This window comes from Scyliorhinus torazame, chromosome 8, assembly GCF_047496885.1.
Source record: "Scyliorhinus torazame isolate Kashiwa2021f chromosome 8, sScyTor2.1, whole genome shotgun sequence".
Classification (NCBI taxonomy): Eukaryota; Metazoa; Chordata; class Chondrichthyes; order Carcharhiniformes; family Scyliorhinidae; genus Scyliorhinus; species Scyliorhinus torazame.
In genome coordinates, this window is record NC_092714.1 from 132,898,921 (window position 1) to 132,925,963 (window position 27,043).

General features: G+C 51.2%; 1 protein-coding gene across 5 annotated transcripts in view; it reads right to left on the minus strand.

Annotated features, from left to right (window-relative positions):
* Positions 1-14,111: 14,111 nt before the first annotated feature.
* shroom2a (shroom family member 2a) overlaps positions 14,112-27,043 on the minus strand; it is a 373,192-nt gene continuing 360,260 nt past the window's right edge. For all 5 annotated transcript variants that reach the window (XM_072514197.1, XM_072514196.1, XM_072514199.1 and 2 more), the window contains 2 exons: positions 21,268-21,540; positions 14,112-14,896 (listed from right to left, as the gene is read on the minus strand). In XM_072514197.1, coding sequence (XP_072370298.1) covers positions 14,627-14,896; positions 21,268-21,540 — 543 coding nt within the window. In that variant the 3' untranslated portion in view covers positions 14,112-14,626. The remainder of the gene's footprint in view (positions 14,897-21,267; positions 21,541-27,043) is intronic.

Here is a 27,043-nt window from a genome sequence, read left to right on the forward strand (position 1 = left end):
CGCCCCTATACTGCCTTTGAAGCAGCCGGCCGGCTCTTCCACTTCCTCAGGGTCCCCTTCGGTGTCACAAATGGGGTCTCCTTCTTTCAAAGAGTGATGGACCAAATGGTGGACCAGTACGGTTTGCGGGCTACATACCCGTACTTGGACAATGTCACCATCTGCGGCCATGACCAGCAGGACCATGACGCTAACCTCGAAAAGTTCCTCCAGACCGCCCGAGCCCTTAACCTGCCCCTGTTCAAAAAAGGGACTAGGGATAACCCTGGGAATTACAGGCCAGTTAGTCTTACTTCGGTGGTAGGCAAAGTAATGGAAAGGGTACTGAAGGATAGGATTTCTGAGCATCTGGAAAGACACTGCTTGATTAGGGATAGTCAGCACGGATTTGTGAGGGGTAGGTCTTGCCTTACAAATCTTATTGAATTCTTTGAGGAGGTGACCAAGCATGTGGATGAAGGTAAAGCAGTGGATGTAGTGTACATGGATTTTAGTAAGGCATTTGATAAGGTTCCCCATGGTAGGCTTCTGCAGAAAGTAAGGAGGCATGGGATAGTGGGAAATTTGGCCAGTTCAATAACGAACTGGCGAACCGATAGAAGTCAGAGAGTGGTGGTGGATGGCAAATATTCAGCATGGATCCCAGTTACCAGTGGCGTACCACAGGGATCAGTTCTGGGTCCTCTGCTGTTTGTGATTTTCATTAATGACTTGGATGAGGGAGTTGAAGGGTGGGTCAGTAAATTTGCAGACGATACGAAGATTAGTGGAGTTGTGGATAGTAAGGAGGGCTGTTGTCGGCTGCAAAGAGACATAGATAGGATGTAGAGCTGGACTGAGAAGTGGCAGATGGAGTTTAACCCTGAAAAGTGTGAGGTTGTCCATTTTGGAAGGACAAATATGAATGTGGAATACAGGGTTAACGGTAGAGTTCTTGGCAATGTGAAGGAGCAGAGAGATCTTGGGGTCTATGTTCATACATCTTTGAAAGTTGCCACTCAAGTGGATAGAGCTGTGAAGAAGGCCTATTGTGTGCTCGCGTTCATTAACAGAGGGATTGAATTTAAGAGCCGTGAGGTGATGATGCAGCTGTACAAAACTTTGGTAAGGCCACATTTGGAGTACTGTGTACAGTTCTGGTCACCTCATTTTAGGAAGGATGTGGAAGCTTTGGAAAAGGTGCAAAGAAGATTTATCAGGATGTTACCTGGAATGGAGAGTAGGTCTTACGAGGAAAGGTTGAGGGTGCTAGGCCTTTTCTCATTAGAACGGAGAAGGATGAGGGGCGACTTGATAGAGGTCTATAAGATGATCAGGGGAATAGATAGAGTAGACAGTCAGAGACTTTTTCCCCGGGTGGAACAAACCATTACAAGGGGAGATAAATTTAAGGTGAAAGGTGGAAGATATAGGAGGGATATCAGAGGTAGGTTCTTTACCCAGAGAGTAGTGGGGGCATGGAATGCACTGCCTGTGGAAGTAGTTGGGTCGGAAACATTAGGGACCTTCAAGCAGCTATTGGATAGGTACATGGATTACGGTAAAATGATATAGTGTAGATTTATTTGTTCTTAAGGGCAGCACGGTAGCATTGTGGATAGCACAATTGCTTCACAGCTCCAGGGTCCCAGGTTCGATTCCGGCTTGGGTCACTGTCTGTGCGGAGTCTGCACGTCCTCCCCGTGTCTGCGTGGGTTTCCTCCGGGTGCTCCGGTTTCCTCCCACAGTCCAAAGATGTGCAGTGTAGGTGGATTGGCCATGATAAATTGCCCTTCGTGTCCAAAATTGCCCTTGGTGTTGGGTGGAGGTGTTGAGTTTGGGTAGGGTGCTCTTTCCAAGAGCCGGTGCAGACTCAGGGGGCTGAATGGCCTCCTTCTGCACTGTAAATTCAATGGTAATCTATGATTAATCTAGGACAAAGGTTTGGCACAACATCGTGGGCCGAAGGGCCTGTTCTGTGCTGTATTTTCTATGTTCTATGTTCTATAACGAGGAAAAATGCGTTTTCCACACCACCCGGCTAGCCATCCTCGGCTATGTCGTGGAAGACGGGGTCCTAGGTCCCGACCCCGACCGCATGCACCCCCTTAATGGACTCCCTCTCCCCCGCAGCCTCAAGGCCCTCAAACGGTGCTTGGGGCTTTTCTCTTATTTCGCCCAGTGGGTCCCCAAGTATGCGGACAAAGCCCGCCCACTCATAAAGACCACCATTTTCCCCTTCTCGGCTGAGGCTCAAATGGCCTTTAACCGCATCAAGGCCGACATCATCAAGGCCGCTATGCACGCGGTGGACGAAACCATTCCTTTCCAGGTAGAGAGCGATGCATCAGACATCGCCCTGGCTGCTACCCTCAATCAAGGAGGCAGACCAGTAGCGTTCTTCTCTCGAACCCTCACTGCCTCCGAGGTTCGGCACTCTGCAGTCGAGAAGGAGGCACAAGCCATTGTGGAGGCTGTGCGGCGGTGGAGACACTACCTCCACTACGAGGTTTACCCTCATCACCGACCAATGGTCAGTCGCCTATATGTTCGATAACACGCAACGGGGCAAAATAAAAAATGATAAAATTTTGAGGTGGAGGATCGAACTCTCAACGTACGATATCAAGTATCGTCCAGGGGAGCTCAACGAGCCCCCAGATGCCCTGTCCCGCGACACATGTGCCAACGCGCAGGACGACCGCCTGCAAGCCATCCACAATGACCTCTGCCACCCGGGGGTTACCCGGCTCGTCCATTTTATCAAGTCCCGCAACCTACCTTACTCAACCAAGGAGGTCTAGGCCATGGTCAGGGCCTGCCAGGTCTGTGCGGAGTGCAAACCGCACTTCTATCGGCCAGACAAGGTTCGGCTCATGAAGGCCTCGGGTCCCTTTGAGCGACTGAGCGTGGACTTCAAGGGGCCCCTCCCATCCACCAATTGTTATGTTTATTTCCTCACCATTATCGATGAGTTCTCCCGTTTCCCATTCGCCATTCCCTGCCCCTACATGACCTCAGCCACTGTGATTAAGGCACTGCACAGCATCTTCACTCTGTTCGGTTTCCCCACTTGTATCCACAGCGACCGGGGTACATCGTTCATGAGCGATGAACTGCGTCAGTATCTGCTCAGCAAAGGCATCGCCTCGAGCAGAACGACCAGTTATAACCCGCGGGGAAACGGGCAAGTGGAGAGGGAGAACGTGACAGTGTGGAAGGCTGTCCTTCTGGCCCTGCAGTCGAGAGGTCTCCCAACCACCCGCTGGCAGGAGGTCCAACCTGATGCCCTACACTCCATTAGGTCACTCCTCTGCACGGCCACGAATGAGTCCCCTCACAACCGATTGTTTGTCTTCCCCAGGAAGTCTACCTCCGGGGTCTCACTTCCACCTTGGCTGATTGCTCCGGGATCTGTTCTTCTCCGGAGGCACACGAGGAGCCATAAAACGGACCCCCTGGTTGAAAAGGTCCGACTGCTCCACGCCAACCCCAGTTACACCTACGTTGAGTACCCCGACGGCAGGCAAGATACGGTTTCCCTCCGGGATCTGGCACCCGCTGGATCCCCCACTACAGACGCGCCTTCCCGCGCCCCCTACAACACACCCCCTTCCGGCCCTACCCCCTGTTGGTGAGCACCTACCGCGCGCCTCCCCTTTACACACCCCACCGGCGCCGCTACCTCCGGCCCTGCCTAGTCCCCCTGCCCTGACCCGAAGCTCCGACCGCTGTGCTCCCGGATGTACCCTCAACCGGGACGTCCGTGCCCGCCGCACCACCGCCCGAACTGAGGAGGTCGATGAGGACGATCGGGCCACCGAGACGGATGGACCTATGATGGCACTTCACCCCCGCCGGACTCTTTTTTAAACAAGGGGTGAATGTGATGAACGGTTACTGCCTTGTCATCATGTAAGGTGATGTCCCCTTTAAGACCGGGCTTGGAACCCTGGGGACTCTGCCTCTGGCTCCGCCCATCTGTGAGCCATATGTAAGGGGCTGCCTTGTGGGCTGTGCAGCAGTTAGCACATGTCTTGTCTCTAGCATAGTTCTTAGTCTATTAAAGCCTTCTTTACCGTTTACACTTTAAGCATCGTTATTGAGGGTACCTCACTTTTGAAGTGGGGTGTTTAGTGGCAGGTTCGGGAGGGAGGTATGTTATGGTGAGTGGAAAATTGGAAGGGATGCTGGTGGTATTGGTGAATGTTCATGCCCCGAACTGGAACGATGCAGAGTTCATGAGGTGGGTGTTGGGGAAGATCCCGTACCTGGACTCGCACCGGTTGATAATGGGGGACAGGATTTTAACACAGTTTTGGATCCAAAGTTGGATTGGTCGAGTACGAGATCGGGGAGAGTATCGGCGGTGGCGAAGGAACTGGGTAGGGTTGATGAAGCACATGGGAGGAGAGGGAGGGTGGGGGGGGGGATGTAAATCCGTGGAGGTTTGACAGGCCAAGGAATTCTCGTTTTTCTCCCATGTGCACAGGATGTACTACCGAATCGACTATTTTGTTGTTGGCGGGGGTGGTCGGTTCGGAGTACTCGACAATTATAGTATCGGACCATGTGCCGCATTGGGTGGACTTGTAGGTAAATCGGGGGGGGCAGCACCTGCAGCGGAGGTTGGATGTGGAGCTGTTGGTAGATGAGGAGGTGTGCGAGCGGGTGAGGGCTGCCATTCGGGGCTATGTGGAGCTGAACGACACGGGTGAGGTTTCGGCTTCCACGCTGTGGGAAGCACTGGAGGCAGTAGTAAGGGGAGAGTTTATTTTGATACAGGCACACAGGGATGAGATGGAGCGGGTGGAGATGCTGAGGTTAATAGAGGAGATCGTACAGGTGGATAGGAGGTATTCGGAGGCGCTGAAGGCAGGGTTGTTGAGGGAGTTGCAAAAACTGTGGATGGAGTTTAGGTTATTAGCTACGGGGAAGGTGGTAGAGCAGTTGAGGAGGGCGAAGAAGGCGATCTATGAATATGGAGAAAAGGCCAGTAGGATGTTGGCGAGGAAGCAGGAGGCAGCGAGGGAGATCGGAAAAGTGAAGGATTGGGGGGAGAACATAGTCTTGGATCCGGTGAGGGTGAATGGGGGGGTTTGGGGATTTTTATTGGAGGCTGTATGGGTCAGAGCCCCCAGCCGGGGTGGAGGGAATGAGATGAATTTAGGAGGGGTTGGAGTTCCCAAGGGTGGAGCAGAACCTGATGGAGGGGCTGGGAGTCCCCATTAGGCTAGTGGAGGGTTTTGGGGCAATGCAGGCAGGGAAGGCCCTGGGCCCGGACAGGTTCCCAGTGGAATTCTTCAAAATGTTTTTGGGGAACCTGGGGCCTCTGCTGGTGAGGGCGTTTAATGAGGCGGGGGAGCAGGAGGTGCTCCTCCCGACATTATCGCAGGCCCGATCTCCTGAATTTTAAAGAAAGACAAGGATCTGGAGCAGTGTGGGACCTACAGGCCAATTTCATTGTTAAATGTGGATGCCAAGTTACTGGCCAAGATTTTGGCCTCAAGGATCGAGGATTATGTGCTGGGGGTGATAGGGGAGGACCAAACGGGGTTCGTTAAGGGGAGGCATCTGTTGGCCAACATCAGGTTAGTGAACGTTATAATGATGCCTCCGGAGGGACGAAGTGTGGCGGTGGAGACGCCATGGATGCGGATAAAGCCCCGCGGGTGAAGGTGATGCTGGAGCGGGGTCAGGGAGGCCTGGCTCTCCCGATTTTCATGAATTTTACTGGGCGGCGAGGCTGGAGGGGGCCTCGGTTTGGGCACCGATTTGTGTGTGGCATTGGGCGGAAATTGAGCAGTTTGGGGATCTGTTCATTGAGGGCGGTTTTTCGAGCTTGGAGGAGGAATTTGAGCTGCCCGTTGGGAATGGGTTCGTCTTTGCAGGTGAGGGACTTTGTTCGGAGGCAGGTGCCGTCTTTTCCTCACCTCCCACCCCAGGGGCTACAGGACAAGGTGGGGTCAAGAACAGGGGAAGGGAAGAAGATGTTGGAAATTGATGAGGAGCGGCTGGATTGTGAGGGAGCCCCGATAGGGGTAGTGAAGCGCAAGTGGAAGAGTTGGGGAGGGAGTTGGAGGCTGGGTAGTGGGAGGAGGCTCTGAGGAGGGTGAATACATCCTCGCTGTGTGCTAGGCTTCACCTTATCCAATTTAAGGGGTGTGTGGGTGAGTAACCAGGCAGAGTTTTTCAGGTTCGAAAAAATGAAGTTCGTCTTGAGGGGTTCTGTGCGGGGAGGGGTGGGAGGGAGTTGCCCGGAGGTGGCAGCCGTTTATCGACTTCTTCGAGAAAAGTTAAGATGCCAGCAAAGGGGTGGAGGAAGGGGAGTTAGGAAGTGGAGGCAGGATGGTGGAGTATTTTGTAGATTTTGGTATTTGCAGCCCTGTTGGCTTGTTTTGATTTGTAATTATGTTTGATGTGCAAAACTATAAATGCCTCAATAAAATATTTTTCGGGGAAAAAAAAGATACTGGTAGGTTTCGCTGAAGCAGCAATGTTGCTCTGTTAAACTGAGGCCAAAAAAACCTTTCTCAGGCTTGACATGAAAGATCCAATGTCACAATTTCAAAAGATAAAGCAGAGGAGTTCGACCTGGTGTTCAGGCCAACATTCATTCCTCAAGCCACATCATGAAAACAGGGAATCGGGTCATTGCTGTGTGTGGGATCCTGCTGTGTGCAAATTAGCTGCCACCTCCCCTCCTGCATTTCAACGTTGTCCATGGGCACGATCTAACCAAATCCCGTGACGAGTGCGTTTAGCCTGGTGTTTCCTTGCACTCCGGGCTGAGAGACATCACGCTGTCGATCAGGACTCTGTTGCAATTTGGACCTTTGGGGTTGGAACTCCCCGCTGAGGCTGCATTTAGTCCAGTTGCAGTCCGTCCCCTGCACTGAGCAGCCCTCCTCACTGGAACACCTCAGTGCAGGAAGAGATCAGAACGCCATTTTTAAAAGGCATCCTGATCTCTTGACCCCCCTGACATGATGCTTGAACCCCACCCCCCCCCCACCCCGGAAATCCTCAACTCACCTTTCAGGGGGTCCTTGACCCAGCAACCCCCCCCCCCCACAACACATGCACAGGGCACGCCTGGGCTCGCTCCCCACTGCGGTGAAAATGCCAGTCTGGCAATTAGGCACTGCTTGCCTGACACTGCCTCTGCAAGTACCACCTGGGCACTTTGGCAGTGCCGGGTTGCACTGCCAGGGTGGCAGTGCCAAGATGCCACCTGCCCATAGGACAACTACCTGGGGGCCCCCAATTCCCTGGGGGACCTTCCAAGTGCCGTTCTGTCTGCTCCCTGTATGTGGGGACCAGCATTGAATGGCGTTTGCCCATGCTCTCCGGGATGAAGGGGACACAATCCCAGGGCCTCGGTAGATTCAGCAAGTGCATATTAGAGTGGGTCCAACTGTCTCGCTCTAATAATATTGATTCAGATTGCAATGTTGTGCGAGATCGCGTTAGCTCTCGCGAGGCATGACAAGTCGGATAGATCCCGGAAGATGGATTTCCCGGCTGCGCCGCCTTTTGGGCACAACATGGCCGGTAGATCGCACCTTACATTTCAAAAGTACTTCACTGACTGTTTTGGTATGTACTGAGATTGTGAAATATAATAGAAACACATGTCTTTCTGTCAGCTAAACAATCTCCTCTTAAACACAGATCATTAATTTTTATTTATTTTAAAATTTTTAAAAATAAATTTAGAATATCCAATTCATTTTTTCCAATTAAGGGGCAATTTAGTGTGGCCAATCCACCTATCCTGCACATCTTTTGGGTTGTGGGGGTGAAACCCACACAAACACAGGGACACGGACAGTGACCCAGAGCCGGGATCGAACCTGGGACCTTGGCGCCATGAGGCAACCGTGCTAACCACTGCGCCACCGTGTTGCCCTACACAAATCATTAATGTAACTATCAACATCCTGAGGGTTACCATTGACCACAAACTGAACTGGGACGAGCCATATAAATACTGTAGCTACAAGAGTAGGCCAGAAACTCCCCAAAGCCAATCCACCACTTGATGGAATTCTCCACTTACCTGATGAGTGCAGCTCCAGCAACACTCAAGAAGCTCGATACCAAACAGGGTTGCTGCTGCACTGGCCGAAAGGGAATGGGACACAGAAGTGGTGGCCGGGACGGAGGCGAGGGAGACGCGGACACGGGACTGGCCCAGAAAAGGAGATGGCTAGTCGGCGGGGGGGTGAGAGCCCCTCCAATCCGGCTGATAACGTGGAATGTGAGGGGCCTGAACGGACCGGTGAAGAGGGCTCGAGTGTTCGCGCACTTAAAGGGACTGAAGGCAGACGTGGCTATGCTCCAAGAGACACACCTGAAGGTGGCGGACCAGGTTAGGTTAAGAAGGGGATGGGTAGGACAGGTGTTTCACTCGGGACTGGACGCGAAAAACAGAGGGGTGGCAATTCTGGTGGGAAAACATGTGTCATTTGAGGCCAAGGCTATCGTAGCGGACAATGGAGGGAGATGCGTGATGGTGAGTGGCAGGTTGCAAGGGACGTGGGTGGTGTTGGTAAATGTATACGCCCCGAACTGGGATGATGCTGGATTTATGAAGCGCATGTTGGGGCGCATCCCGGACCTGGAGGTAGGAGGACTGATAATGGGAGGGGACTTCAACACAGTGCTGGACCCAGCACTAGACCGCTCCAGATCAAGGACGGGAAAGAGGCCGGCGGCGGCCAGGGTGCTCAGGGGGTTTATGGACCAGATGGGGGGAGTGGACCCATGGAGGTTCGCAAGACTGCAGGCCAGGGAATTTTCTTTCTTCTCCCACGTGCACAAGGCATACTCCCGGATAGACTTCTTTGTGCTGGGCAGGGCGCTCATCCCGAGGGTGGAGGGGACGGAGTATTCGGCCATAGCCGTGTCGGACCATGCCCCGCACTGGGTGGAAGTGGGGCTGGGAGAGGAGAGGGACCAACGCCCGCTGTGGCGGTTGGATGTGGGACTGTTGACAGATGAGGTGGTGTGTGGTAAGGTAAGGGGGTGTATTGAAAGGTACTTGGAGGCCAACGACAACGGGGAGGTGCGAGTGGGGGTGGTATGGGAGGCGTTGAAGGCGAGAGCTAATCAGGGGAGAGCTAATCTCCATCAGGGCTCATAGGGAGAAGACAGAGGACATGGAAAGGGAGAGGTTAGTGGGGCACACCAGCTCCGTAGGAGGGCGACAGCGAGGGAAATAGGGGGAGTCAAAGATGGTGGGGGAGCTATGGTCCAGAGTGCAACAGAAATAAATAAGGTATTCAAGACCTTCTACGAAGAGCTGTACAGATCCCAGCCCCCAGGGGGCGAAGAGGGGATGGGAAGATTCCTGGACCAACTGCGGTTCCCGAGGGTGGAGGAGCAAGAGATGGCTAGTTTGGGGGCACCAATCGGGTTGGAGAAGCTGAGTAAGGGTTTGGGGAGCATGCAGGCGGGGAAGGCCCCGGGGCCGGACGGGTTCCCGGTGGAGTTCAATAGAAAGTATGTGGACCTGTTGGCCCCGCTACTAGTGAGGACCTTTAACGAGGCAAGAGAGGAGGGGTCCCTGCCCCCGACAATGTCGGAGGCGACAATTTCCTTGATCCTGAAGCGAGACAAGGACCCACTGCAATGTGGATCGTACAGGCCGATTTCGCTCCTAAATGTGGACGCTAAGCTATTGGCAAAAGTGCTGGCCACGAGGATTGAAGACTGTGTCCCGGGGGTGATACATGAGGACCAGACGGGATTTGTAAAGGGCAGGCAATTAAATACGAATGTGCCGCGGCTCTTAAACGTGATAATGATGCCATCGGAGGAGGGAGAGGCGGAGATAGTGGCAGCCATGGACGCGAAAAAGGCCTTTGACCGAGTTGAGTGGGAGTACCACTGGGAGGTGTTGCGCAGGTTTGGGTTCGGGGGAGGGTTTATTAGCTGGGTTAAGCTCCTTTACAGCGCCCCGGTGGCAAGTGTGGTGACGAACCGGCGGAGGTCAGAGTACTTTCGGCTGTACCGAGGAACGAGGCAGGGGTGCCCTTTGTCCCCCCTGTTGTTTGCATTGGCGATCGAACCCTTGGCCATATCACTGAGGGAGTCTAATAAATGGAGGGGGGTGGTCCGCGGGGAGGAAGAGCATCGGGTGTCGCAATACGCGGACGACCTGCTGCTGTATGTGGCGGACCCAATGGAGGGGATGGTGGAGGTCATCCAGACTTTGAGGGAGTTTGGGGAGTTCTCGGGCTATAAGCTCAATGTAGGGAAGAACGAGCTTTTTGTACTACAGGCAGGGGACCAAGAAAGAGGGATAGGGGACCTACCGCTGAGGAGGGCGGAGGGGAGTTTTCGGTATCTAGGGATCCAGATAGCCAGGAGCTGGGGGGCCCTACACAAACTGAATCTGACGAGGTTGGTGGACCAAATGGAGGTGGACTTCAAAAGATGGGACATGTTGCCGCTCTCGTTGGCGGGTAGAGTGCAGTCGGTAAAAATGGTGGTCCTTCCGAGGTTTTTGTTTGTGTTCCAGTGCCTCCCCATCGTGATCACCAAAGGCTTTTTCAAGAGAGTAGGTAGGAGTATTATGGGGTTTGTGTGGGCGAACCCCGAGGGTAAGGAGAGGGTACCTGGAGCGCAGTAGGGACCGAGGAGGGCTGGCGCTGCCAAACCTAGGGAGCTACTACTGGGCAGCTAACGTGGCGATGATCCGTAAGTGGGTTATGGAGGGAGAGGGGGGCGGCATGGAAGAGGATGGAGATGGCGTCCTGCAAAGGAACGAGCTTGAGGGCGCTGGTGACGGCGCCGTTGCCGCTCTCGCCATCAAAGTACACCACGAGCCCGGTGGTGGCGGCAACGTTAAGGATCTGGGGCCAGTGGAGACGGCATAGGGGTGCAGTGGGAGCCTCGGTGTGGTCCCCGATCAGGGGTAACCACCGGTTTGTCCCGGGGAAGATGGACGGGGGGTTCCAAGGCTGGCATCGGGCGGGGATAAGAAGAATGGGGGACCTGTTCATTGACGGGACATTTGCGAGCCTAGGGGCACTGGAGGAGAAGTTTGAGTTACCCCCGGGAAATGCCTTTAGATATATGCAGGTGAGGGCTTTTGTGAGGCGACAGGTCGGAGAATTCCCATTGCTCCCGGCACAAGAAATTCAAGACAGGGTGATCTCGGGTGTATGGGTCGGGGAGGGCAAGGTGTCGGCAATACACCAAGAGATGAAAGAAGAGGGGGAAGCGCTAGCAGAAGAGTTGAAGGGTAAATGGGAGGAGGAGTTGGGGGAGGAGATCAAGGAAGGTTTGTGGGCCGATGCCCTAGGTAGGGTTAATTCCTCCTCCTCGTGTGCCAGGCTCACCTTAATAATTTAAGGTGGTGCACAGAGCGCACTTGACAGGGGCGAGGTTGAGTAGGTTCTTTGGGGTAGAGGACAGATGTGGAAGGTGTTCAGGGAGTCCGGCGAACCATGTCCATAAGTTTTGGTCATGCCCGGCACTGGGGGGGTTCTGGAGAGGAGTGGCGGGAGCAATATCTCAGGTGGTGAAAGTCCGGGTCAAGCCAAGCTGGGGGCTAGCAATATTTGGAGTAGTGGACGAGCCGGGAGTGCAGCAGGCGAAAGAGGCCGGCATTCTGGCCTTTGCGTACCTAGTAGCCCGGCGAAGGATCTTGCTATTGTGGAAGGAGGCGAAGCCCCCTAGCCTGGAGGCCTGGACAAACGACATGGCTGGGTTCATAAAGTTGGAAAGGATTAAGTTTGCCTTAAGGGGGTCTGCGCAGGGGTTCTACAGGCAGTGGCAACCGTTCTTAGACTACCTCGCGGAGCGTTAGAGGAAGGTCGGTCAGCAGCAGCAGCAACCCTGGGGGGGGGACGACGACGACAGATTGTTTGAGGGGACAGACGAGCGGGGGATAACATGGAGTGTGGGGGAAACTGGCACGAACGGGCGAGAGCCAGTGTATAAAGCTCTGTAAATATATCATCTTACCATGTATATATCTTGCTCAGGGCGATTTTGCGTTATTTTGTTACAGGGGGGGGGGGGGGGGGGGGGGGGGGGTTATTGTTTGTCAGGGGGAAAAGATTTTTGTTTTGTTAAAAAACTTTAATAAATATATTTTTTTTTAAAAAGCTCGATACCATCCAGGACAAAGCAGCTCATTTGATTGACACCCCATTCACAAAAATTCACTCCCTCCATCACCGATGCACAGTGGTAACGTCGTGTGTACCATCTACAAGATGCACTGCAGCAATCACCAAGTCTCCTTCTCGACAGAACTTTCCAAATCCACGACCACTATCATCCAGAAGGACAAGGGCAGCCGATACATGGGAAAACCATGTATCCATTCCCAAGTCACTCCCCATCCTGACATGGAAATATTTCCCCGTTCCTTCACTGTTGCTGGGTCAAAATCCTGGAACTCCCTCCTAACAGCACAGTGATTGTACCTGCACCACAGAGATTGCAGCGGTTCAAGAAGGCAACTCATCTTCTCAAGGGTAATTAGGGATGGGCAATAAATGTTGGCCTTGCCGGCAAAGCCCACATCTCAAGAATGAATTAAAACACCCCTTAATGGTGACCTTTAATGGCAAGCTGACTCTAATCCTGCAATAGGCGAGGTGATCTCCCATAGTGTTAGAACACAGCGAGTTAAAACCAGCATAGTGTCCAGGTGAAGGAAGGTTAAAGGGTGGAGGATAATGGGGCCAAGGTATGAAGACATAATTAAATTAGTCCTATTTGAAAATCATCGGTTCTGTCCTTAAATATCATCATAAATTCCTATATTCATCTGATCCTGGAAACCTCTGGAAACTCGTCACGCTGTAATCGCCTACCACTGGTGACGCTGCAGTGCCAAGTATACAGAGATACTTCCCTTTATAAATGGAAACGCCTGACTTTTCAACAGAATAGAGTCAACAGGAAGTTCATGCCGAGCAAAGTCATGTAACCTTGCAGACTTTTAAAATGTCAACAGTTCTGAAGGCACGGTGGCGCAGTGGTTAGCACTGCTGCCTCATGGCACCGAGAACCCAGGTTCGATATTGGCCCCGGGTCGCTGTCCGTGTGGAGTTTGCACATTCTCCTCGTGTCTGCGTGGGCCTCACCCCCACAACCCAAAGATGTGCTTTTATGTGGATTGGCCATGCTGAATTGCCCCTTAAATTGGAAAGAAAAAAGAATTGGGCACTCTAAATTTTTAAGTGCCCATTCAGTATTTGAAACTGTCTGCTCCAGTGTCATGGTACGAGGCAGCTAAGCCCTTACATTGTCCAAATTCTCCACGGTGCAGATCACGGGGCTGGTTTAGCTCACTGGGCTAAATCGCTGGCTTTGAAAGCAGACCAAGGCAGACCAGCAGCACGGTTCAATTCCCGTACCAGTCTCCCCGAACAGGCGCCGGAATGTGGCGACTAGGGTCTTTTCACAGTAACTTCATTGAAGCGTACTTGTGACAATAAGCGATTGTCATTCATTTTCATTTCATTTGCATTGTGGGTAGGATGTTGTATTTTGAACAGCACTTAAACTGCAGAAATAAGTTTTCTCTACATTACTTATAAACAGAACCCAAATACTGCAACTTCCTCAGTGTGAGACAGCTTTTCAGTACAAACAGCACTGTCACTCTTCCAAAAGTGCATTATATGAAGGTAAAAGTATCACCACCCCTTCGGCCATTTTGTTTTTCTAATGGTGAGATGTTATAACCTGTATTGTTTCAGACCACCTGGTAGTGTATCCATAATACCTAAAAACAAAACCTCCTCTTGAACAGCTGGATGTTGGCAGAGCCTTGACAGTGATTGCTTGATCATTCTCACTATATTTGATAAGTAAGCTCTGAACGTCCTTTCACTCCTGAACAGGATTGAACCCTATTGCAAGATAAAGGCAGAACCCCTTTGAGGTTCCTTCATGAGCTGACACGAGTCTTTTTATCTTAAGAGTTTTTAAAGGCTACATTTGAAGGTCTGCAGGAGTGTGTGAAAGATGGTTCCGTTGAGGCAAAGGCTTGGGCAGCTGGTTGCTCAGTTGGGTGTACAGATCTGTAAACCGAGAAATAAGGTGTAAAAGTGTTCTGACAAAGGTTTTTCCAACGAACAGACTCTAAAGTAACTGTCAGCTTCTGTAACCACCTATTTATTTTAATAACTGCTACAATAAATTAATTTAATGCACATTCTTTTTTTAAAGAATATCCAGTTATCACTTCATTTTATGAATGTGTCATGTTTATCCAAAAGAAAGAACCTGTTTGGGAAAAGATTGAAAAGTGTCAGAACCTTGCTCAAAACCAATAATGAAAGTTTTCTTTTTTTTCTCCATTCTTCTCAGATAAAAAAACAGGACAAATTGGCAGGGGACGGTGGATAGTGTTGATGTGGTCGGAAACAGAATCTGAAGTGTGTGTGACTAAATATCCAGCAGTTTAAAACATTAAATGTTCAATATGACAGAACTCAGTTCTGCAGGGGACATTGAAGCTCAGACTTGCGGCCTCAATTCTTTTGAGTGATTCCTCCCATGCTCAGCTCCCCCCAGTGGACAGATCCAGCTATACCACACACACTGACAGAAAGAGGGGAGCACATGCTGATGGCAGCTCGGTGCCCAGTCGGAGATAACCCTTCGGTTTCTTCTACTTTGGTTTGCCATCGAGGGGCAGGCTCTCTAGCAGACACTTCAGCTGCTCCTCTCCCAGTTTGATCTTGTCCTCCAGCTCCCTTTGCTCAATGATGAGGGCCGATTTCATCTTCACAAAGTGCTCGTAGTCCTGGAGCAGCTCGTCCGTCAGGTAGCTGCAGAGAATGTCAAGCACCACCCGTTCCCTCCTGTCCAAGTTCTCCTTTAACTCCTTTGCATCTTCGTGCTGCCTTGTAAGGAGCTTTTGTTTTTGAGTGAGGGTCCTCTGCAAAAGGGTGGGGGAAGAAGCAAGAACAATGAATCACCTCTTGCTTAAATATTTGATAAACAGTTGTCATGATATCCAGGTAAACATCATAGTACATACATACATACATGCTGATGGACAGATCAACGGACCAATCAACACACACACAACACGACAGCCAATCACAGGCAAGAGCATACACAGTGCAAAACAGGGAATAACGACACTTCCTGGGCACTCGAGGACGAGACAGCTCAGGGCACACAGCTCATAGCAAGCCACTCAGACATCCACCATGTGCTGAGTGCCACTACAAGATAGAATTAGGAGTAGGTCCACAGATTCAAGGGTTATGATCGAACCTCAGTAAACAGTATACAATTGTAAATAAATGTTTGAAATAAAACTGAGTTGTACCATTCGCAACTGTGTTGGTTCGTCTGTGTAGCAGAGTACCAAACACTTCATAGTACCAGGAGTAACTGTGGTACCTACCTACAAATCCTCTGGAATCTGCCATCCTGCGCCATGGACACCGTCAACACACCGCAGCCGCTGCAAGTCGCTGGAAACCTCGGCATTAATTGGAAGCTGTTCAAACAGCGCTTCCAGCTCTTTCTGGAAGCCAACGAAAAAGAGCGCGCCTCGGACACCAGAAAGATCGCCATCCTCCTCACCACGGCAGGTCAACACGCCATCCATGTCTACAACTCCCTGATGTTCGCGGAAGGTGAGGACAAGACCAAATACAAGACGGTCCTTCTCAAGCTTGACCAACACTTCAACGTCAAGATCAACGAGAGCTTCGAGAGGTATCTCTTCCAGCAGCGCCTGCAAGGTAAGGATGAGCCCTTTCAGTCATTCCTTACACATCTCCGTATCCTTGCGCAGTCCTGCGGTTATGACACCACCTCCGATTCCATGATTCGGGACCAGATCGTTTTTGGGGTCACCTCGGGCACCCTACGCCAGCAGCTCTTAAAAATAAAAGGCCTCACCCTAGCCTCCGCAATCGAAGCCTGTGTCCTGCACGAAAACGCGACTAGCCGCTATACCCAATTTCAGGCGGCCGAATCGGCGCGGCAGGGGTCCTACGCGGCCGGATCGGCGAGGCAGGCGTCCTACGAGGCCGAACGGGTCCAGGCGATTGAGTTCCTCCCGGCCCGCGGCCCGGACGAGGGCGGCCATTTCGCGGGCTTTTCGAGGCCTCCCGCGCTTGTGCGCGCCAAAAACTATGGCAACACTGAGGGACGTGATGCGCAGGCGCGCTTGACGCAAGACCGAACTGTGCATGCGCAGTGGCGCAACGAACACCATGACGTCACGACGTGCGGCAACCGTGGAGCCGCACATTTAAAGCGGCAATGTCCCGCAAGAACCCGACAATGCCTCCGCTGTGGCAAGGTGGGCCACTACGCTGCCTGCTGTCGAGCAGCTCAACCTGCCAATGTTCCACAATTCCAACAACCTCGCAGGGACGTGCGGACCATTCAGCCTCCTTACTACGAGTCGTGCCCAGACGATATCCAGACCAGTGACATAGATGACCGGGACTCCTTCCGTGTTGCGGTCGTTGATGGGAACCGAATGTCTCCAGCCAGGACCCACCAGTTAACACTGTCAATCCGGGTGATGAATGGTGTGCCACCCTAACGGTCAACCGATCACCGATAACATTCCGTCTGGACACTGGCACCTCCGCCAACCTCATAGCCTGGTCAGCCTTCTACACCATGAAGATCAGACCACCAATTCGGCCGTCCCGTTGCAAGATGGTCGACTACAACGGGAACGTTATCCCGGCTATGGGATCCTGCCAGCTCCAGATGACACACAACACACATACGGCCACACTCTCATTCGAGATAGTCGGATCATCGAAGGACTCCCTGTTAGGCGCACAGGCATGCAAGGTTCTCCACCTCGTGCAACGAGTCCACGCTCTGTCTCCAGAAGGCATATCCGACTTCCCGGATGCAGAGTTCAGGGCACAGCTCCAATCGCTCCTCGCCCACAACCAGGAGGCATTCGAGGGCATGGGAACACTGCCCTACACCTACAGAATTCGGCTCAAACCGGACGCCACCCCGGTCATTCACGCACCTCGCAGGGTCCCAGCGCCACTCAAAGACTGCCTCAAGCAGCAGCTGCAGGATCTCCAGGACCAAGGGGTCCTATCCCGGGCCACGGAGCCCACACCATGGGTCAGCTCCATGGTGTGTGTTAAGAAGCCCTCCAGCGAGCTCCGGATCGGCATTGATCCAAAAGATCTCAACAACAACATAATGAGGGAACACTACCCCATACCCAAACGGGAAGAGATCATGAGCGAAATGCCCCGGGCTAAAACCTTCACAACACTGGATGCCTTGAAGGGTTTTTGGCAGATCCAACTGGGTCCGTCCAGCCGAAAGCTGTGCACCTTCAACACCCCTTTCGACAGGTTCTGCTACAACAGAATGCCATTTGGCATCATCTCGGCATCCGAGGTCTTTCACAGGATCATGGAGCAGATGATGGAAGGCATCGAAGGGGTGCGCGTCTACGTGGACGACGTCATCATCTGATCCACCACACCACAGGAGCACATCTATCGTCTCCAGTGCGTCTTTGCGCGCATACGCGAAATCGGCCTGCGCCTCAACCGAGCCAAGTGTTCTTTCGGCCAAACCGAGCTGAAGTTCCTGGGGGACCACATTTCCCGGTCAGGGGTCCGTCTGGATGCAGACAAGGTGAGCGCCATTGCGGCCATGCCGCAGCCGGCAGACAAGAAAGCAGTGCTACGCTCCCTTGGCATGGTCAACTTCCTGGGGATGTTCATTCCCAACCTTGCCTCCCACACGACGGCTCTGCGCCACCTCATCAAGAAGTCCACGGAGTTCCAGTGGCTACACACACACCAGCAGGAATGGGAGGAGCTCAAACTTAAGCTCACCACAGCACCGGTATTGGCGTTTTTCGACACATCTCGTGACACCAAAATTTCGACTGATGCCAGCCAGTCCGGCATTGGGGCAGTGCTCCTACAGCGGGATGACACTGCGTCATGGGCCCCGGTCGCCTATGCCTCGCGGGCCATGATCCCCACAGAACAGCGCTACGCGCAGATCGAAAAGGAGTGCCTGGGTTTGCTAACTGGGATAGACAAGTTCCATGATTACATGTATGGTCTCCCCCGGTTCACGTTGAGACTGACCACCGCCCCCTAGTCAGCATCATAAATAAGTACCTGAACGAGATGACCCCTCGCCTCCAGCGTATCCTACTTAAACTCAGGAGGTATGACTTCCAACTGGTCTACACCCCGGGTAAGGACCTTATCATTGCGGATGCCCTATCTAGAGCAGTGAACACACCGCCAGATTCGGAGGGGTTCGTCTGTCAGGTCGAGGCGCAGGTGGCTTTCACATCGGCAAATCTGCCAGCTGACGACTCCAGTCTGGCCCCTATTCGCCGAGAGACTGCGGTTGACCCCCTTCTACAACGGGTGATGCGCCACATGACGGAAGGGTGGCTCAAAGGGCAGTTCCCGTAGTTCTACAATGTCCGAGACGACTTGGCCGTCATTGATGGCGTCCTTCTAAAGCTGGACCAGATTGTGATTCCGCACAGCATGCACAAGCTGGTCCTCGACCAACTACACAAAGGCCATCTGGGGGTCGAGAAGTGCAGATGGAGGGCCCGAGAGGCGGTATACTGGCCGGGCATCAGTGATGACATTGCCAATATGGTGCTCAACTGCCCCACCTGCCAAAGGTTTCAACCGGCGCAACCTCCTGAAACGCTTCTGCCCCATGAGCTGGTGACGTCCCCCTGGGCGAAGGTGGGTGTGGACCTTTTTCACGCGCTCGGCAGGGACTATGTAATCGTCATAGATTACTTTTCCAACTATCCAGGGGTCATACGCCTGCACGATTTGACATCGTCCGCTGTCATAAGGGCATTCGCTCGCCACGGCATTCCGATGACTGTCATGTCGGACAATGGGCCCTGTTTCGCCAGTCAGGAATGGTCATCCTTTGCTGCCTCATATGGCTTCACACACGTGACGTCCAGCCCTCTGCATCCCCAGTCCAATGGAAAGGCGGAGAAGGGCGTTCACATTGTCAAGCGGCTCTTCTGCAAGGCTGCTGCTGCCGGATCAGATTTCTGCCTAGCCCTGCTGGCCTATCGCTCGGCTCCACTAGCCACTGGCCTCTCACCAGCCCAGCTGTTAATGGGTCGCGCCCTCAGGACCACTTCCATTCTGGTACCCACAAACAACCATGCTCTGGTACTACACAGAATGCAACAGCAGCGAGTTCGACAGAAGAGGGCATATGACACACGGGCAACTGATCTTCCCGCCCTGACCCCTGGAGACGAAGTCCGCATCCACCTACCAGAAGGTGGCTGGTCAGCACCTGCCGAAGTTCTCCAACGCGTGGCTCCCTGCTCGTTCCTGGTTCGCATGCCTGATGGATCCATTCGTAGGCGCAATCGGCGGGCTCTTCGCCTACTTCCACGCTTGATACGGGAACTTACACCGACACCGCGCCCTCCTGTTGTTCCTGACATCGACTTTGTGGAGCTACCTGCCACCATGCCCCTTCCATCGTCGCCCGTGGCCAGGCCCATTCCTCAGCCGGTGGTTCCAGACCCACCCTTGAGGCGGTCAACCCGAATTCGTCGCCCACCTACTAGACTGGGCTTATGAGACTGTTTGTACATTGAACTCATACTACCACTGTGTTAATATGTTTCTGTTCTTGTTGTTACAGGAATTTGTTCTGTCATTCTACTTTTCCCCGTTCTTTGTTTATGGTACAACCTCGTTGTTATGTCGCACCCGACATCGCCCCTTGTATATAGTTTAGCCCCAGTACATGCTGTAGATATTGCACACACACACATTTACCTACACTCAGTACACAGCTCTATTTATGACCACATAGGCACATGTTTTTGTAAAAAAGGGGGGGATGTCATGATATCCAGGTAAACATCATAGTACATACATACATACATACTGATGGACAGACCAATCAACACACTCCCAACACGACAGCCAATCACAGGCAAGAGCATACACAGTACAAAACAGGGAACACGACACTTCCTGGGCACTCATGGACGAGACAGCTCAGGGCACAGAGCTCATAGCAAGCCACTCAGACATCCACCATGTGCTGAGTGCCACTACATGATAGAATTAGGAATAGGTCCACAGAAGCAAGGGTTATGATCGAACCTCAGTAAACAGTATACAACTGTAAATAGGTGTTTGAAATAAAACTGCGTTGTACCATTCGCAACCGTGTTGGTTCGTCTGTGTAGCAGAGTACCCAACACTTCAACAGTTGCCACGCTAATTTCTGCGGTTAATAAGATGGTGAAAAAGGCATATTTCTCAATCAACACATAGATTACAAAAGTAGGGAGGTCATGTTGGAGTTGTATAGAACTTTGGTGAGGTCGCAGTTGGAGGACTGTGTGCAATTCTGGTCACCACATTATAGGAAGGATGTGATTACACTGGATGAGTGCAGAGGCGAATCACCAGGATGTTGCCTGTGATGGAACATTTCAGTTATGAAAAGAGGTTGGATAGGCTTGGGTTGGTTTCGCTGGAGCAGGGAAAACTGAGGGGTGACCTGATCGGGTGTACAAGAATATGAAGGGCATGGACAGGGGGGATAGGGAGCAGCTGTTCCCCATAGTTTTTAAAAATTACTCTTTATTATTATTTTTTTCTTTTACTTCTAATTAAGGGTCAATTTAGCACGACCAATCCACCTTACCCTGCACATCTTTGGGTTGTGGGACTGAGACCCACGCAGACACAGGGGTAATGTGCAAAAAACTCCACACGGACAGTGGCTGTTCCTATCAGTTGAAGGGTCAGCTACGAGGGAACACAAGGTGAGGGGTGGGAGGTTTAGGGAGGATTTGAGGAAAATCTTTGAGGGTATGATGGTCTGGAATGCACTGCCTGGGAGGGTGATAGAGGGGGTTGCCTCACATACTTTAAAAGTATCTGGATGAGTACTTGGCATGTCTTCACATTCAAGACAATGGGCCAAGTGCTGGCAAATGGGATTGGGTAGAGAGGTCAGGTGTTTTTCATGTGTCGGTGCAGACTCGATGGGCCAAAAAGCCTCTCTGGCATTGTATTATTCTGTGATTTTTCCTAATCCTAACTGTTTTGGTTCCAGATTTTGTAAACTGAATTCAAATACTCAAATCATCATACTGAGATTGGAACTGATGTTCCATGATTTATCAGCCCAGCCCCTGACTGACTAGCCCAGTATCATAACACTACACTAAATAACGATATTGGTGCTTTAGTGTGGCCTCTCTTAGCTGGCCAAGCCTTGAACAAGGTGGAAAAACTTAAAGCCACATACCCGCTCGTCCGGAGAGGCGGTCTCCTCCAGGGTGTTGAGGGCATTCTCTACCCTAGCCAGCCGACCAGAAAGGGACAGCAATAGGTTGACCACTTTGTCCAGGTCTCCGATGAACATTCGGAACTTTTCAAACTCGTTGGGTTTGCAGACCTCTTTGACGAAGGCCTCCACCTCATCGCCCAGGAGATTGTTGGCTTGGATGTCATCCTGTAGGCTCTCTCGGGCCTCCCTCAGCACCTGCAGCTTCTTGCTTATACTATCGATCAGCTCTTGCTGTGGAATCAAAACAAGACCAAAATTGGTTCAAAAGGAAAAAAGGCCCCCAGGATTTTCTAAAACACCACCTCAGAGCCAATCTTCCCACAATCTCAAATAAAAGCATAATCTGCGGATGCTGGACAGATGAAACAAAAGCAGAAAGTGATGGATAAACTCAGCAGGTCTGGCAGCATCTGTGGAGAGAGAATCAGAGGGCAGGATTTATCGGTTGTTCACGGGTTTCCTGGTGACGAGGGGTGCTGTCATCAGGAAATCCTGTTGACAAGGGTGAGGTCCCCGCCTCTGCTGAAAAACACTCAGCGGGAAGGGTCATACGGACTCAGATGTTATTTCTGTTCCTCTCTTTGAGATGAGGAGGAACTACTTCTCGCAGAGAGCGGTGGATTTGTGGAACTCGCTGTCCCATAGCACGGCGGAATCTGAATCATTAAATGGTTTCATTAAGAAGGTAGATATACTTCTGGTTAAAAAAACGGGTTAAAGGGGTATGGGGAAGGGCAGCACGGTGGCGCAGTGGGTTAGCCCTGTTGCCTCACGGCGCCGAGGTCCCAGGTTCGATCCCGGCTCTGGGTCACTGTCCGTGTGGAGTTTGCACATTCTCCCCGTGTTTGCGTGGGTTTCGCCCCCACAACCCAAAGATGTGCAGGGTAGGTGGATTGGCCACACTAAATTGCCCCTTAATTGGAAAATATGAATTGGGCACTCTAAATTTAAAAAAAAAGGGGGTATGGGGAACAGGCAGATAGGTGGATTTGAGAGCAGGAAGAGATCAGCCATGATCTGATTGAATGGGGGAACAGGCTCGAAGGCCTGAATTGCCTCCTTCTGCTCCTAATTCCTATGTTCTCCACAGATGCTGCCAGACCTGCTGTGTTTATCCAGCATTTCCTGTTTCCATTTACCACAATTTCAGGCTGTCTTCACTTACACTCAAACACCTGGATCTTGGACCCTTCTCTTTTTATGCGGTTTTATTATGAGCCCTTACTAAAGACCTGCTTTTGACAGCCTAAGACTATGGCTGAACATAACTCACTGCAATGATGCTGCAATGACTGGGGTGTGGAAAGGAAGATAGTGGATTCTCAGACTGCTAACCATGCAACAGCTCTCGCGTTCTGTTATTGGATCCGGCAGCAGGAAAACTGGGAAAAGGAAACCCTCTGGAAACAGATCGATCATCACCTCAAGTCTAGCTCTAATAAGCAGCCTTATGAAAAATAATCTAGGTTTACAAATGTGCGCATTTCAATCCTGTGAAGTTGCTGATGTGTAGGCCTTTGCTACAGTAACCACAGGCCACATGTAGGTAAGTGGGCTCCAGATATGGCTAATTGGCATTAGTGATTAAGAAAAAACAACAAATAATAGACACAGTCATTGGGCACATGCTCTCAAGACTCATATTTGCACAGTGAGCTTTAACCCTTTTTTGTGCTTTATGCTAAAAGGTTGAAACAAAAACAGATAGGCAGAGTGTTTGCTGACTGCTGTGAGTGCTTTAATTCCCTGATTACTGGATGGTGGCAGATGGCTTGTTAATAAATACATAGTACGAAGTCTTACAACACCAGGTTAAAGTCCAACAGGTTTGTTTCGATGTCACTAGCTTTCGGAGCGCTGCTCCTTCCTCAGGTGAATGAAGAGGTCTGTTCCAGAAACACATATATAGACAGATTCAAAGATGCCAAACAATGCTTGGAATGCGAGCATTAACAGGTGATTAAATCTTTACAGATCCAGAGATGGGGTAACCCCAGGTTAAAGAGGTGTGAATTACATCAAGCCAGGGCAGTTGGTAGGATTTTGCAGGCCAGATGGTGGGGGATGAATGTAATGTGACATGAATCCCAGGTCCCGGTTGAGGCCGCACTCATGTGTGCGGAACTTGGCTATAAGTTTCTGCTTGGCGATTCTGCGTTGTCGCGCGTCCTGAAGGCCGCCTTGGAGAACGCTTACCCGGAGATCAGAGGCTGAATGCCCTTGACAGCTGAAGTGTTCTCCGACTGGAAGGGAACATTCCTGCCTGGTGATTGTTGCGCGATGTCCGTTCATTCGTTGTCGCAGCGTCCCTTCCAGTCGGAGAACACTTCAGCTGTCAAGGGCATTCAGCCTCTGATCTCCGGGTAAGCGTTCTCCAAGGCGGCCTTCAGGACGCGCGACAACGTAGAATCGCCGAGCAGAAACTTATAGCCAAGTTCCGCACACATGAGTGCGGCCTCAACCGGGACCTGGGATTCATGTCGCATTACATTCATCCCCCACCATCTGGCCTGCAAAATCCTACCAACTGCCCTGGCTTGATGTAATTCACACCTCTTTAACCTGGGTTATCCCATCTCTGGATCTGTAAAGATTTAATCACCTGCTAATGGTCGCATTCCAAGCATTGTTTGGCATCTTTGAATTTGTCTATATATGTGTTTCTGGAACATACCTCTTCATTCGCCTGAGGAAGGAGCAGCGCTCCGAAAGCTAGTGACATCGAAACAAACCTGTTGGACTTTAACCTGGTGTTGTAAGACTTCGTACTGTGCTCACCCCAGTCCAACGCCGGCATCTCCACATCATAATAAATACATACACACACACATGGAGCCTTCTTACCTGCAGATCTACATCCACACCTGTGGCTAATCAGTGATTTCTACAAACAGCAATGGACCACAGAGTGTGACTGACAGCATTGTGACAAACGGTGACAAAATTCATAATGCTGAAGTGCAAAGGGACTTGGAAGTCCTAGTCCAGGATTCTCTGAAGTTAAACTTGCAGGTTGAGTCCGTAATTAAGAAAGCAAATGCAATGTTGTCATTTATCTCAAGAGGCTTGGAATATAAAAGCAGGGATGTACTTCTGAAGCTTTATAAAGCATTAGTTAGGCCCCATTTAGAATACTGTGAGCAATTTTGGGCCCCACACTTCAGGAAGGACACACTGGCACTGGAGCGGGTCCAGCGGAGATTCACACGGATGATCCCAGGAATGGTAGGCCTAACATACGATGAACGTCTGAGGATCCTGGGATTATATTCATTGGAGTTTAGGAGGTTGAGGGGAGGTCTAATAGAAACTTACAAGATAATGAATGGCTTAGATAGGGTGGACGTAGGGAAGTTGTTTCCATTAGCAGGGGAGACTAGGACCCGGGGGCACAGCCTTAGAATAAAAGGGAGTCACTTTAGGACAGAGATGAGGAGAAATTTCTTCAGCCAGAGAGTGGTGGGTCTGTGGAATTCATTGCCACAGAGGGCGGTGGAGGCCGGGACGTTGAGTGTCTTTAAGACAGAAGTTGATAAATTCTTGATTTCTCGAGGAATTAAGGGCTATGGAGAGAGAGCGGGTAAATGGAGTTGAAATCAGCCATGATTGAATGGTGGAGTGGACTCGATGGGCCGAATGGCCTTACTTCCGCTCCTATATCTTATGGTCTTATTGCAACAGTGACGTCCACCTTTCATATGGTCAGTTAGAAGTTTGGTATGAGCAAAGTGCCAAGTTTTATGGCTCTACTACAATTGTGAAATCTACACAGGCTGCAGGGTTCCTCTTTCCTCATCGTGCAGCCAACAGTAATAAATACTCTTACCCACTACCGAGTTCAGATGGAGGGTGTAAAGACTTTGGGTTCCCTGGAGATTCATGAAGTTACTGTTTTTTTTCCAATTGAGGGTCACCCAGGCCATTGGATACCCCTGGGTCTTTGGGCAGGGGGCACCCTTTCGCACAGGGCTAAATCGCTGGCTTTGAAAGCAGACCAAGGCAGGCCAGCAGCACGGTTCAATTCCTGTACCAGCCTCCCCGAACAGGCGCCGGAATGTGGCGACTAGGGGCTTTTCACAGTAACTTCATTTGAAGCCTACTTGTGGCAATAAGCGATTTTCATTTCATTTTTTCCATTTCATTAAGGGGCAATTTAGTGTGGCCAATCCACCTCCCTTTTTGGGTTATGGGGTTGAAACCCACACAGACATGGGGAGAATGTGCAAACTCCACACGGACAGTGACCCAGGGCTGGTATCGAACCCGGGTCCTCTTCATGAGGTTAGTGCTAGAGCTCGGCCAGTTACATAGCACACCAAAGCGAAGCAATGGGGTAACTGCAGACTACTTATCCCAGCTCTGACCTACGGCAAGTCATGCAGACTTGATACCAGACTTTTGCCATCAACCGTGTTCTCTTGGAGCAGGCTGCAGCCCAAAGAAAGTCTGCATGCCTCCCTTCCCTCTCCAAGAGGATCCTTCCAAATTTTAAACAAGATGCCATCTCTCACCCGCGGGAGATAGGCTGGGATTTTGCAGAGAGTGAACACATGGAGTAGTCGAGGCAAATGGCAGAGATGCATTTCATGGTAAGTACATGAAGGAGAAAAGAATAGAGTATGTTGTGAAATGGGAGGAGCTCGGGGAAGGCGGCACAGTGGTTAGCATTGCTGCCTCACAGCGCCAGGAACATACGTTCGATTCTGGCCTCGGGTGACTGTGTGGAGTTTGTACGTTCTCCCCGTGTCTGCGTGGGTTTTCTCCCGGTGCTCTGGTTTCTTCCCACAGTCCAAATGTGTGCAGGTTAGGTGGATTGGCCATGATAAATTGCTGATTAGTGTCCAATGGTTAGGTGGGGTTATGGAGAATAGGTGAGGCCTGAGTGAGGTGCTCTTTCAGAGGATCTGTGCAGACTCGATGGGCTGAATGGCCTCCTACTGCTCTGTAGAGATTTTATAAATACGGACTCAGATTAGATTGGATGAATGGCCTGTTTCAGTGCTGTAAATTCTATTCAAATAAGATTGTTTTAAAACAACTTGAGATCACTCACTGAGATTCCTACTTAAGAATTTTAAAAAATTAAAAAAAAAATTTTTTTAATAAAGAGTACCCAATTATTTATTTATTTTCCCAATTAAGGGGCAATTTAGCGTGGCTAATCCACCTACCTGCACAACTTTGGGTTGTGGGGGTGAAACCCACGCAGACACGGGGAGAATATGCAAACTCCACATGGACAGTGACCCGGGGCCGGGATGAAACCCGGGTCCTCAGTGCCATAGGCAGCAGTGCTAACCACTGTGCCACCATGCCGCCCACCTACATAAGAAATGAAGCAGCTGTTTAAAAGTGGTGAACTAGATTCTGCTGCTATTGCCGAGGACCCGGGTTCGATCCCGGGTCACTGTCCGTGTGGTGTTTGCACATTCTTCCCATGTCTGCGTGGGTTTCACCCCCATAACCCAAAAAGATGTGCAAGGTAGGTGGATTGACCACCCTACATTGCCCCTTAATTGGAAAAAAAAGTGGATAGTCTAAATTTTTAAAAAAAAATCGATTCTGCTGCTGTGTTCACAGCTCCATTCCAATAGGAACAGCAGCTCACATTTCAAACAACGGTTTCTCAATGCAATATAAGCCCACATCATTCCAGAGATCCTCACAATCGAGCTATACAAATGACGATGTGAACACATCAGGAGCCACATTCATAAGTGTGTCAGTCATAGCT